At 58.1% G+C, this 11510-nt stretch overlaps 1 protein-coding gene and 1 pseudogene across 1 annotated transcript; both read right to left on the minus strand.

Moving 5' to 3' along the window:
- Positions 1–2521: 2521 nt before the first annotated feature.
- On the minus strand, positions 2522–3607 carry LOC144139752 (uncharacterized). Its single transcript, XM_077672016.1, has one exon. It carries the CDS (start codon positions 3605–3607, stop codon positions 2522–2524), a length of 1086 nt encoding a protein of 361 aa, XP_077528142.1.
- Positions 3608–3651: 44 nt separating this feature from the next.
- Positions 3652–5418, minus strand: LOC144139753 (uncharacterized; annotated as a pseudogene).
- Positions 5419–11510: the final 6092 nt, after the last annotated feature.

The following is an 11510-nucleotide window of genomic DNA, read 5'->3' on the forward strand; positions in this document are numbered from 1 at the left end:
TGAGGGCCGAGAGGTACCGCTGCGTGACGGTGCAGAGTCTGTGATTTTCGAGCCTTCTAAGCTCGTCGGCCATGGCTTTGTCGGGGTTATCTTCTCGGTGGTAGAAGGTGTGGTCCCCTTCTGCGTTCGTGATGTACAGCCCGTTGAGACTGGTGCACCGGGAGAGCGCGACGTACACGAGTTTCTGCGGGTGCGTCTTTGCGTAGTCGTAGACGACCGAGGCGTAGGTTCCCCCCTGGGACTTGTGCACGGTGATGGCGCTGGCCTGGACGAGGGGAAACTGCGTTCGCTTGCAGGCGATGCCGGCCTTGCGGTCCACGGTGAGCGTGACGGACTGCATCTCGACGGGCACCCAGGCGCCGCTCGGCACGTCGTGTCCGCTGCTCCGCGCCTCGTGGACGGCCCGAGCGGCGCGCGCGCGATTCAGCTTGCCGGTGCCTGGCACGTCGAACTCCAGCCACAGTCGCTTCGCGCGCCTCTCTCCGTCTCCTTCCACCAGCGGGGAGAACTCGCACATGAGCAAGACTCCGATGGCGCCGTTTACCAGGCCGTCGACCACGTCGATGTTGGAGGTGATCATGTAGGGCTTGCCGATCACGACCAGCACTTCCCTCGGGAGGTTGGCAAACTCGCTGGTGAGCATCCGCTCGACCTTGCGTTTGGCGTTCTCGAGCAGGTGCGGCGTCTTGCACCCGAGAAACTCGTCGCGCGCGCGCAGCGCCAGGAAGCCGCCCTGTCCCTGCGCCTGGGCCACGGTCTCGTTGAAGCGAGTCACGTCGGCGTTCGAATAGAAGATGCGCACGGCCGAGGGCGCGAGTTCTATGGCCTCCCGCGCGGTGACGAACCTCGACTCGAGCATCCGCACCTCTTCGGGTTCGAGCGCGCGGCCGTCCCCGATCTTGGTGAGGACGTTGGAGAATGCGACGTCGGACTGGCGCACGACCCTGACGAGGGGAAAGTAATCGAGGTGGTGCCAAGTCAAGACGGTGAGTCCGATGAGTCCGTCCGCGCTGCGGCACCGCTTGAAGATCTCGCTGGCGCGCACGGGCGGCAGCTGCCGCAGGTCTCCGCAGAGAATGACGTCCAAGCCGCCGAAGGGGTCGTTGAGGCGCTGCGTGATCTGGCGCAGGCGGCAGTCGACGGCCCTGAGTTGGTCGGCGGACATCATGCTGACCTCGTCTACGATGACGCACTTGACTCGGCGGAAGGCGACTCGGAACGTGTTGAGGTCGCTGGGCCGGAGGCCGCCGTCTCCCATGACACCGATGCGGGCGTCCTGCCTGCCGGCGAAGTTGGCCGCGCGCACGAGCTTGAAGGCGGCGTGGACAGTGGTTCCGCCGACCGCGACGGCGGCCTTGCCCGTGCTTGCGCAGATCACGTAGGCGTTGTAGGCCGAGGTCGAGGAGTCGTCGGTCTCGCAGCCGGCCCCGGTGCCGCCGCAGGCGCCGCCGCCCGTGCACCGGTTGTACACGTCCATGGCGAGCTTGAGCACGAACGTCTTGCCGCAGCCGGCGGGGCCCGTGAAGAAGACTCGCAGCGGAGGCTGGCCGGGAGTGGTCTGGCGATGCAGGATCTCGCGCAGCAACTCGTACTGCTCGGGGTTGGTGCCGCGCATCATCGAGAGGTACTCTTCTCGGTCCATGACTCCGCGTCGCTTGCGAACTGCGGCGCACGGCGTGGCCGTCTCCTTTATCAAGCGGAGTAGGCGGTCGTTCGGAAGTACGTCGGAGTCGGTCCCCGCCCCCGTCTGCTCGGCGGAGGAGGCGGAGGAAACGGCAGTCACCCGCGGTTTGTCGTCGTCCGCCTCCGCCTCTTCTCTCCGTCGCCGTTCTTCTTCGGCCTCTTCTTCTCGCTCCCGCCGCATGCGCAGCATTTCGGCGTAGTGTTGCTCCACCAGTTCCTGGACCACGACGTACTCGCCGCGCTTGCGCTCGATCGCGTCCCTGTGGTCTTCGTAGAGCTTGACGTACTTGTCGCCGTCCAGCACCTCGACCGCCTCGGTCCGAAACGGCACGTACAGCAGCACCTGCTCTCGCATGTACGACTCCACGTCGTTGCCGGGGCTGTAGTTGCGGTAGCGTATGACTACCTGCCTGTCTCGGAGCGCGTACTGACCGCCGCCCTGCACCGGCCTGTACTTGCTGGCAAAGTCGGCGAGACACACGTCCTCGAGGTCGGGCGGCCTGGCCTCGTACTTTTGCACGACGTTGAGCTTCCACACGTCGGTCGAGCCGGCGGGGAGCCCGTCGAGTTCCTCGCGCGTCTTGCGCACGCGCACCCTCTCTTCGGGAAAGCAGGTGGGGATGTACACGACGTCCCTGCTCTTGCGAGACATGTCCTGCCTGAGCAGGAACCAGGCCGCCTCCTGCGCGGACATCTCGACTCCCTTGAGCATGTCCACGCGGAGCCTGCGGATCACGGCCTCGTAGTCGTCGTTGGGGTTCTCCTTGAGGATCTCGGCGACGGTCCGCTTGAGGTTGGACATTCCGTGGTCGGCCTTGTTGACGTGGTCCACCACGTACTAGGCACACGCGTAGTGGTCCAGTATGATCTGCAGGTCCATGTTGGAGTCGAGGACCCGGCCTATCCAGGGGTTGAAGGCGTTGACGAACTTCTCGGCCGGAGTCCTGCGGTGGAGGACGCACGGACGCGAGACTCCCGCGCGCAGAACGTCCAGGTACTCGGCCTCCGAGCGCACGCCGAAGGTGCTCAGGAACGAGGCCAGGTCTTCGAGGTCTCCCCGCTCCAGCGCCTCGTGCATCTCGTCGTACTTTGCCTTGAGGGCTTTTCTGCGCTCGCGCTCCCGCGCGGTCTCGGCGTCTTCCGCGTCCGAGACCGGCGGAAACGGCACCACGATCTTGGTCGAGTCGCTGGGCATGAAGGGCGCGCCGAAGCGGCACTTTGTGCGGCCCCGCTTGTAGCACGTGTGCGTGTGCTGGTGGGTCTGCATGTGCGGCCGCCTGATCAGCGTCGTGTCCAGCGTCAGGAGCGCGTCCACCATCTTGAGCGTCTTGGGCATGGCGCCCTCGACTCCGCTGAGCTCCTCGTCCTCGGGCGCGTCTTCCAGCCACAGGATGACGTGAACGTGCGCGCTGCCGCGCTGCTGAAACTCGACCCTCTTGAAGTAGTCCTTGACCACGTACGGCCGGAACGGAGAGCAGCGTGGGTCCCCGAGCACGTTCATGATCACCTCGAAGATGCGGTTGGTGTAGATGGCGCACGTCACTGGGTCGTCGTTGACGAGTTCCACCCGCTCCCACGACATCATCTCGGCCACCGCACGCGGAACGCCGCCGGGTCCGACCCGCAGGCGCTCCAGAGTCTTGAGCAGGCGCTCCCAGTGCACCTCGGAGGCGGACATGGTGAGGAACGCGTGCGGCTTGCCCAGCTGCCGGATCATGGCGAAGAGGTCCTTGCGCCGCTCCTGCCAGTACTGGACCGTGTTGGGCACGCCCCGCATGAAACCCAGGTCGCGGTCCAGCACGTCGTCGAGGAACTTCTTGCCGCCCTTCTCGAGCTGCTCGCGCGTGATGGCGCCCGTGGCCTCGTTGGTCCGGAACATCATGTTGCTCTTGGCGACGTTGAACCGCATCACCTTCGCGGCCATGTACAGTACGTGCTCCGGAGTCGCCCCTCGCCGGTCGGTACGCTTTATCTCGCTGCTGGCCTTGACGAACGGCGTGGGACGCGGTCCGGTGATCGTGCGAGGCACGCCCAGGTATATGGTGGGGAAGGCGAGCTCCTCGGCGTACTCGTCCATGAAGAGCGCGATGGGAACGCGATTCTCGCCCGGAGCCACGTGCAGGCTGTGAGACTGGTCGACCAGCTTGAGCGCGGCGTCCGCCTCGTCCAAGTCGCTTCTCCGCTCCCGTCCGTCGTCGCTCACGAGGAGCGTGCGCGGTCGCTTCGATCCTTCTCCTTCCTCGTCTCCCAGCTCGACTCGCCTCGGCCCGCAGTCGCCCTCATCGTTGAAGAACATAGTCTTGGACACGGCGTTGAGGGCGATCGCCAGCTGCAGGGGGTCGTTCAAGTCGAAGTCGGTCGGGACGGTCTCGATGTCGCCGTCGTCTTCTTTACGTCCGTCTTCTTCTTCTTCTCCCCCACTCTTCTTCTTCTCCTTTTCTTCGTCGTCGTCGAAGGCTTCCAGCCGGCTCCAGTCAATGTGAACTCCGACGGCCCGATACAGAGGCGTGTGTTGCAGGTGCTTGAGCCACGGCCAGGACGTTGCCGCGCTTGACCAGCCCGCGCTTGTACGTCGCCGGACTCACCAGCCTCCGCTTGACGTGGACGTCGATCGCCACGTCCTCGGGTACCGTGCGGGGAAGACACTCCACCACGCTGGGAACGTCGATCGGAACGTTCACGACCTGTCCCTTGATCCCGAACTGCCCGTTGCCTCGAGTCAGACGTCTGATGCTCATGAACGGGAGTCGAGGCGAGATCAGCCGCTCCTCCACCGGGTTGAGGTCGGGAAGGTGCGCAGGTCGAGGCGGGTAGACGTATCCGTGGCTCTTGCTCATGGCCGGGACGCGCCCGCAGACCAGAGAGTCGCGACACGAGGCACACACCTTGTACGCACCGAACGGAGCAAGACGAGGATCGGAGGCGTCGACTTCGCCCGCCACGAACGGAGCAAGACGAGGATTGGAGGCGTCGACTTCGCCCGCCACGCACTTGCTCTCGCCCTTCTTCCTTCCGAACTCGTTCCAAAGAACCCGAAGCGCGTTCAACCGAGTGGATTTGTTGCGAACTTTGCCGACCACGGTCAGGTTGTTGTCGAACCACAGCCTGTCGCAGACGTCGCAGCTGTGCCCGAAGCTGCGGTCCTCGAAATCTCGCTTGAATCGGGCGTCCGGCTGAGCAAACTGACGAGCGCGTGCCCTCGCTTGCGCGGCGCGCTCGCGAGCGCGGACGGCATCGGGATCGGCCGCTCGCCGTTGCCTCTTGGCCTCGCGCCGCTTCACCATAGGCTCGGCCGCTCGGCGTCTACGCTTCTGAGCCGCTTCTTTACCGCGAACTTCGTCGACGTTCTCGACTCGACGTTGGCGTTTCGCAGCAGCTTGTCGAGCGCGAACTTCGGCTTCTCTCTCGGATCGACGTTGGCGTTTCGCATCGTCTTCTCGAGCGCGGAGTTCGGCGTCGGCAGCTCGCCGTTGACGTCTCGCAGCGGCTTCTCGAGCTCGGAGTTCGGCGTCGGCAGCTCGCTTTGCTCGCTTGCGTTCGGCGTCACGCGCTCTTCGCTTCGCAGCCTTGTCTTCCGCGGCCAACGACGCCGAAGTTGAAGCTACCGCGGTGACGTCACCTCCAGCGACAGGTGTAATGCTCGTGTTGGATCGTATTACACTTGTTGTAGGTACCGCTGCCGTCGGACACTCGCCTTCACCGACTTCTGCCATCGTCTCGAGAACACCCCGACCAGCGACCGGTCGAGAGCGAGGCGCGAGCTGAAATGCCTTTATTTAGCGAGCGCGCTTGCGAAAACGAACCGGGAGAGCGTTGCTAGGCGCGCTCCGTTGCTAGGGGAGAGGAGGAGAGCGCGGAGCGATAACACCTGCTGCCGGAGCGGATCGCGGACGGCGCGCCGCAAGTCTGACAAAGGTCGACTAAGAAGTGCATTCGCACTTAAAACAACGTTTCCTGTGGGATTCGAGCTCCGGCCCTCAGCGTCAGGAGACGGACGCTGAGCCGATTACGCCACAGGAACAGGATGGAGATCAAGTACAAAGTTTTTGATGTGATGTTTAGGCTGCGCCGTTGACAACTACGCTGCTGCTGGTTTACTTTGCATGCCGAGAGATGAGCCGAGAGATTCTAAAGCTGACGAGTCTTTACCCTGGCAGCGCTTCTGACAAGTATTATTTACCCATCTCTGCTAGGGACGAGGTGCACACTGAGGCATATGCGGTGACCGCGGAATCCCGCCTTTGTGTTTTTGCAGGAATACGCTCAATAAAATCAAAAAGAAAAGCAACGAGCTTGTCATTTCCTCAAGCTTGCGGAAGGAGAAAACAGGCAGTAAAAATATTAGAGTAAGCTGCGCTGGCCGAGCTTGGCTAAAAGAAGGCTTGTAATAAATATATGTATGGGAACAAAGCCGACGATTGAGGCGAAACAATTAAATTAAATTTAAATTTTATTTCATAATTTGTGAAATACTAGAAGTTTGGGGTTCGTATCCAAAGACAGGTTGATTTGTGTGCTCCACGTCGAGAATAAGTCAGGCGTAGCAGAAATGCGGATACGAGCTGACACCATGTACAGTTCTAAGTGGCGCCCAAGCAACGAAACATATTCTCGCTTTCTTCTAACTTAGGGTTAACGGCTTTTCGGGTGGGCGCCCTACCAATGAATTCTCTTGCTCCTTTTTATCAGAAGCGTCCAAGGAGCCCACAGTTCCACACATTGAGCGCCTACTGCTCCGGGAGGCGAAGAATAGAGCGCTGCAGCATTACGATCAGGAGCAGAAACTCTCCCTGAGGACAATGCATTTTGATGTTGCGGAAATTCAGTAATTTTTTTGTTTCCTTCCCAAGCGCAACGCCATCAGAAACAGGAGGGACCTTGAGAATTCTTTCGGTCAACATTTCTTTCGTTTTTTTTATCATGTGAGCATTTATTGAACCTGTAGGGTGACATGCATATTTACCCTCCCGACAGACATAACAGTCGTTTACCGCCAGTGTGCGACGTCCGTTCGATTTGTCTATGTAGCTCGCAACAGCTAGGTTTATCGAACAAGTGAATATGTATTCACTCGTGTCCGAGAGCCGCTCGCACCACATATAAGCGTGCTTGCACCAAGTTTACACGTTTGTATGCTTTACACGAACGGGCAGTTTTCTCTTAAGCCCTCCCCCAACTGCTAAAGGAGTGCCCTCGTACGTTTTCTTGTGCGTCGCGCCGTTTCCATAATGTCAGTGTCTGCCGAAACATAGCGCAGTGCGCCTCTGCAGCAATGTCGGTGGTGCCGAAAATCCAGACTATCTGTTTCGATACCCTTAGTGTGTATTAATACAAATCTTAGAAAAGAGGTTCGAGCGCAGGGTTTCACTAAGCAACCCCATTTTCTGGGGTTCTCAGGGCGTGTTACACAATAATTGCAGCGCGTACAGCGACAATAAAATGAGGCGACCGCTGGGAGCTCTCCGGCAGGTCCGCATAAAGACATTTTTAGTGTGGTTGAGCGCTTCCAACAAAGCAGCGACGAGCCCTCCTCGAGCGCTCAGCGGTAACGCGTGTGCTGGGCACTGCTGGCGTAGGCGGCGATGCGCGCAAGTGCGTTCAAGTTTCCCCTGCCACTCACCCTCCAGAGACCAAAAAATTCCCCCGCATTTCCCCGAGGGGGAGCATGTGAAAGTGCGAATGCACGAGTTGATTGCGCGGGGCGGTAATGTAAATGATTAGTCGAGAGAGAGAGAGATCACACACACGCAAAGTATACGGAAAGAAAGATACATTTATTCACAGACACCTGTTTGTATTGTCGTTGTAATTGATAGCTAGTATGAGCGCTTTGTGGTCCGTGAAATGGACAGTCAGAGGGTCTCTCAAGACGGTGCGGACTCTACAGTTTCTGTGAAATGCCAGGTCGATGAATCCGCCGTTGACGGTGGTGGGCGAGTCGAGGGGTACGCACGACATGGAGTGCTTGGCGAGCATGTGTTCCGTCAGCCACTCTCCACCCTTGCGGACGTCGACGTTGAAGTCGCCGACCAAGACGACCGGTTCCGAGTCTCTCGCGCGCGCACTCACGCTCTCCATGGCCGCGTCCACGTACTCGAGGACCGCTTCGCGCGAGAGGTTGGGGGCGAGGTAGGCGGCTAGCACGAAGATTCCGTCGCCGGAGTAGGCGTTGGTGTAGACCATGGTGTAGGGCGACTCGTCCCTGACGGGCGAGGTGGCAACGGCGTGAGAGACGAGGTCGGCGTAGACGTTGCCCACGAGGTAGACGCCGCAGTACTCCCCTTGGCTTCCGCTCCGGGCGAAGCAGTATTCGTCGACGGCGTCGTCGCGGCGGAGCGCCTCTCCGGCGGCCTCGGGGCGGCCGCCTGGCGGCACGGCTGGCATGGCGGCGCGCTCGAGGACGAGGAGCGTCGCTGCTGCCTGAGCTCTGTGGCGCGGACAAAGTGCCGCCTTGAAATGTGGAAGAGGGCGACCCTTGGCACACAGTAGTATGGGTCGTAGTGTGGCGTGGGACTAGGACGGTGGGTTCGGGTTCTTCGGCCACTGGGCCTTCACGGGTCCTGAGCTCTTGTATATAGAGTGCGTGCGTAGTGTTAAACTTTTTTTTTTGGTTAGGGTCGAGACCTCTCACCCGCCCGCTGCAAAGGGTACAACCGCAATATCATCATCATCATCATCAGCGGGCAGCGGTGTGGGGAGAGGCGCGCTGCTGGCGGGGCTCGGGTTCGGGACTGTAGGGAGTTTTGGTGTGTGTGACTGCGAGGCGGAGGATGTAAGTAAAGAGTTCTTTCATGCAACCGCAGTGTGCCTCATTCCTTGGCATGCCGTAGTGAGCAGGCCCACAACCAACAGGCAGGGCCGGTAGTCCTATCGTCCGCAGCGCAGTCATTTCCTCGCCCGCGCAAATCTCGATCTCTCCAGTTGCGCGCGCCGAAGCGGCACTGCCTTCTCACGAGGCCCAACCCAATTCCAGTCGTTGTCACCATTGTAGTCGAGTCTTCGAACGGAAGCACCACAGCGCCACTGCCTGGAAGCGCCCCATGTGCCACGGCTGTTCTCGCTTACCGAGTCAAAATGGTGGGTTTCCACAATGGGTTCGCACCTCTTGCAGGAATGCCGGAAATTGGCTTCACGGGATACCTAGTTGTCCTTTTGATAGCCCTGCAGGCCCGCATTACCAGACACCCAGAAAATTCTAATGTCTCCTTTAGTGTGTGCAAGAATACTCGCATGTGGTATTCGCATGCGCATACGCATCTATATTACCTGTTTATTCTTCAATTTCATCGTAGAACATCACATTTCTTCCCGATCTCTCTTGCCTGTACTCCTTGGCTTTTAGGAGGGTTTTATTCGCTCTAAAGCGGATCTCTTCAATTGCATCCTTAAGTTGTTTCATTTCTTCCACAAGAGTAAATTCTTCTGCTGCAGTTGCATCAGCATCCCCTTCCCACATGGCAATGCCAACAGATGCGCTAAAACGGCGCGCATTCTTAATTTTAATGAACTCTTCCTGAACTTCTGGTTTGCTTAATTCGGGAAGGAGGTTCGCAAAGCGGCTCAAAACGTCCAACATGAGATTTTTGGTAAATTTTCTGTTTCCAATTATGGTAAACATAAACTCGTCCCCTCCGATATGGCCCACAACTACACTCTCCGGCCTCGTACAATTTGAAACAGTTTCTTTGATCATCTGTCCAACAGCACGAAGAACCTTATCTGCTTCCAGGTGTGTCAGTTTGCTGTTGAGATCCTTAAAGTAATCAATGTCCATAAAGGCAACGCAAACTGGAGAGCTTGACGTTAGAGCTGTGATGCAGACAGAAGCGCTTTGAACTTCATAGGCACTGCTTGTGAGCAGCATGCTTTTGGAGTTCACAACTCCGATGCGCGCCCATTTCTCCACTTCTAGCTGGCGGAGCCGATGGGCGAATTCCTTTATAACATCGTGCACGCTTTTTTCTTGCTGGTGACTAAAGGCCGGAATCGAAGAAACGACTATTATCATAGCCGCGTAATCACTGACGCGGTACCAATGTGATGATCCGGATCCAACTGGTGTCTCGTTGTACTTGTGAACGGTGGGATTATCATTATCAATCATTGCAATGGGGCCGCTCAGGCTCAGAAACTGGCGCCATAGTTCTGCCGTGTGGCTCGTGAAGTGGCCGTGATCATCGACTTCACCAGTGGCAGTATTTTTAGCCGTTATGCAGTGCGGGTAGCCATCGTCACTTTTTGTAAATAGACCAACATGATCTATGTCTTCACCCGGGAAGATCCCTGTCAGAATTTCGCCGACGATTTCGACTAAGTCTTGGGCGGTCTTTCCACGCCTGAGTTTTTCCACGACTGTTCCATGACAGGGGCTGGTGTTGCAGCCACATTGGCTGCACTGGTTGCGGGTCGTTTTTGTATTTTTGATGTGTTTCCGGACATTTCGTATATTTTCGTCTACTTTGTGTGTCGAGCGAGACTTCTTGACAATCGCTGCAGTAAATCGGCGCAAAGCGGGAAACATCGCTGTGGAATTGTATAACATACGAAATATTCTTGTCATCTGTCTTCATCATTAGAAGATTCAAGTAGGTTTTTTTTTCCTTTCTCGACGGAGAAAATACATTTCTCCGACCCTCCGTTGCCTTTAATGCTGGCTTCATGTAGCGTATAGAGAGAACGTAAACCAGCCATTTCGGAATCTCCGGGCTCAAGTGCCATAACAACGGCGGACAAACTGTCGGACGCGGAGCAGGCCGTGGTACAGCGAATCTCCCCATGCTACAGCCGGTGTTAGCCCGGGATGAACGACGACATTGTCAATATTGTGGAGACCGCAGAATGCATCGTAAACCTGCCGCCCTGCACGCCGACGTTTCATGGGAAATTTCTCAGAGTGGGTAAGCACTCGGCTGCCACACACCATCATCGGTATTCACAGGCACCAGCTATGAACGAGTGCGAAAAGCTGGGCAAAGTGTGCGCCCTTTTTCAGTGGTACTTTCGCCTCGAGTTCACGTGGCGGCTAGCTCCATCTGCTGAAGTGGTGGCAAGGCACTTCAGTGAATGAACATCCCTTTCCTGAGGGTAAATGTCTGATAATGTGCCGGACAACGTCACGAATGACCTAAGCGGACTGCAAGGGTCAGCTTCTGCAGCAGCTGTGAAAAGAAAAAATTCCCCCGCATTTCCCCGAGGGGGAGCATGTGAAAGTGCGAATGCACGAGTTGATTGCGCGGGGCGGTAATGTAAATGATTAGTCGAGAGAGAGAGAGATCACACACACGCAAAGTATACGGAAAGAAAGATACATTTATTCACAGACACCTATTTGTATTGTCGTTGTAATTGATAGCTAGTATGAGCGCTTTGTGGTCCGTGAAATGGACAGTCAGAGGGTCTCTCAAGACGGTGCGGACTCTACAGTTTCTGTGAAATGCCAGGTCGATGAATCCGCCGTTGACGGTGGTGGGCGAGTCGAGGGGTACGCACGACATGGAGTGCTTGGCGAGCATGTGTTCCGTCAGCCACTCTCCACCCTTGCGGACGTCGACGTTGAAGTCGCCGACCAAGACGACCGGTTCCGAGTCTCTCGCGCGCGCACTCACGCTCTCCATGGCCGCGTCCACGTACTCGAGGACCGCTTCGCGCGAGAGGTTGGGGGCGAGGTAGGCGGCTAGCACGAAGATTCCGTCGCCGGAGTAGGCGTTGGTGTAGACCATGGTGTAGGGCGACTCGTCCCTGACGGGCGAGGTGGCAACGGCGTGAGAGACGAGGTCGGCGTAGACGTTGCCCACGAGGTAGACGCCGCAGTACTCCCCTTGGCTTCC

The sequence above is a fragment of the Haemaphysalis longicornis genome, unplaced genomic scaffold, assembly GCF_048455015.1.
Source record: "Haemaphysalis longicornis isolate Haplotype H1 unplaced genomic scaffold, Haemaphysalis longicornis Haplotype H1 scaffold_5, whole genome shotgun sequence".
Taxonomy (NCBI): domain Eukaryota; kingdom Metazoa; phylum Arthropoda; class Arachnida; order Ixodida; family Ixodidae; genus Haemaphysalis; species Haemaphysalis longicornis.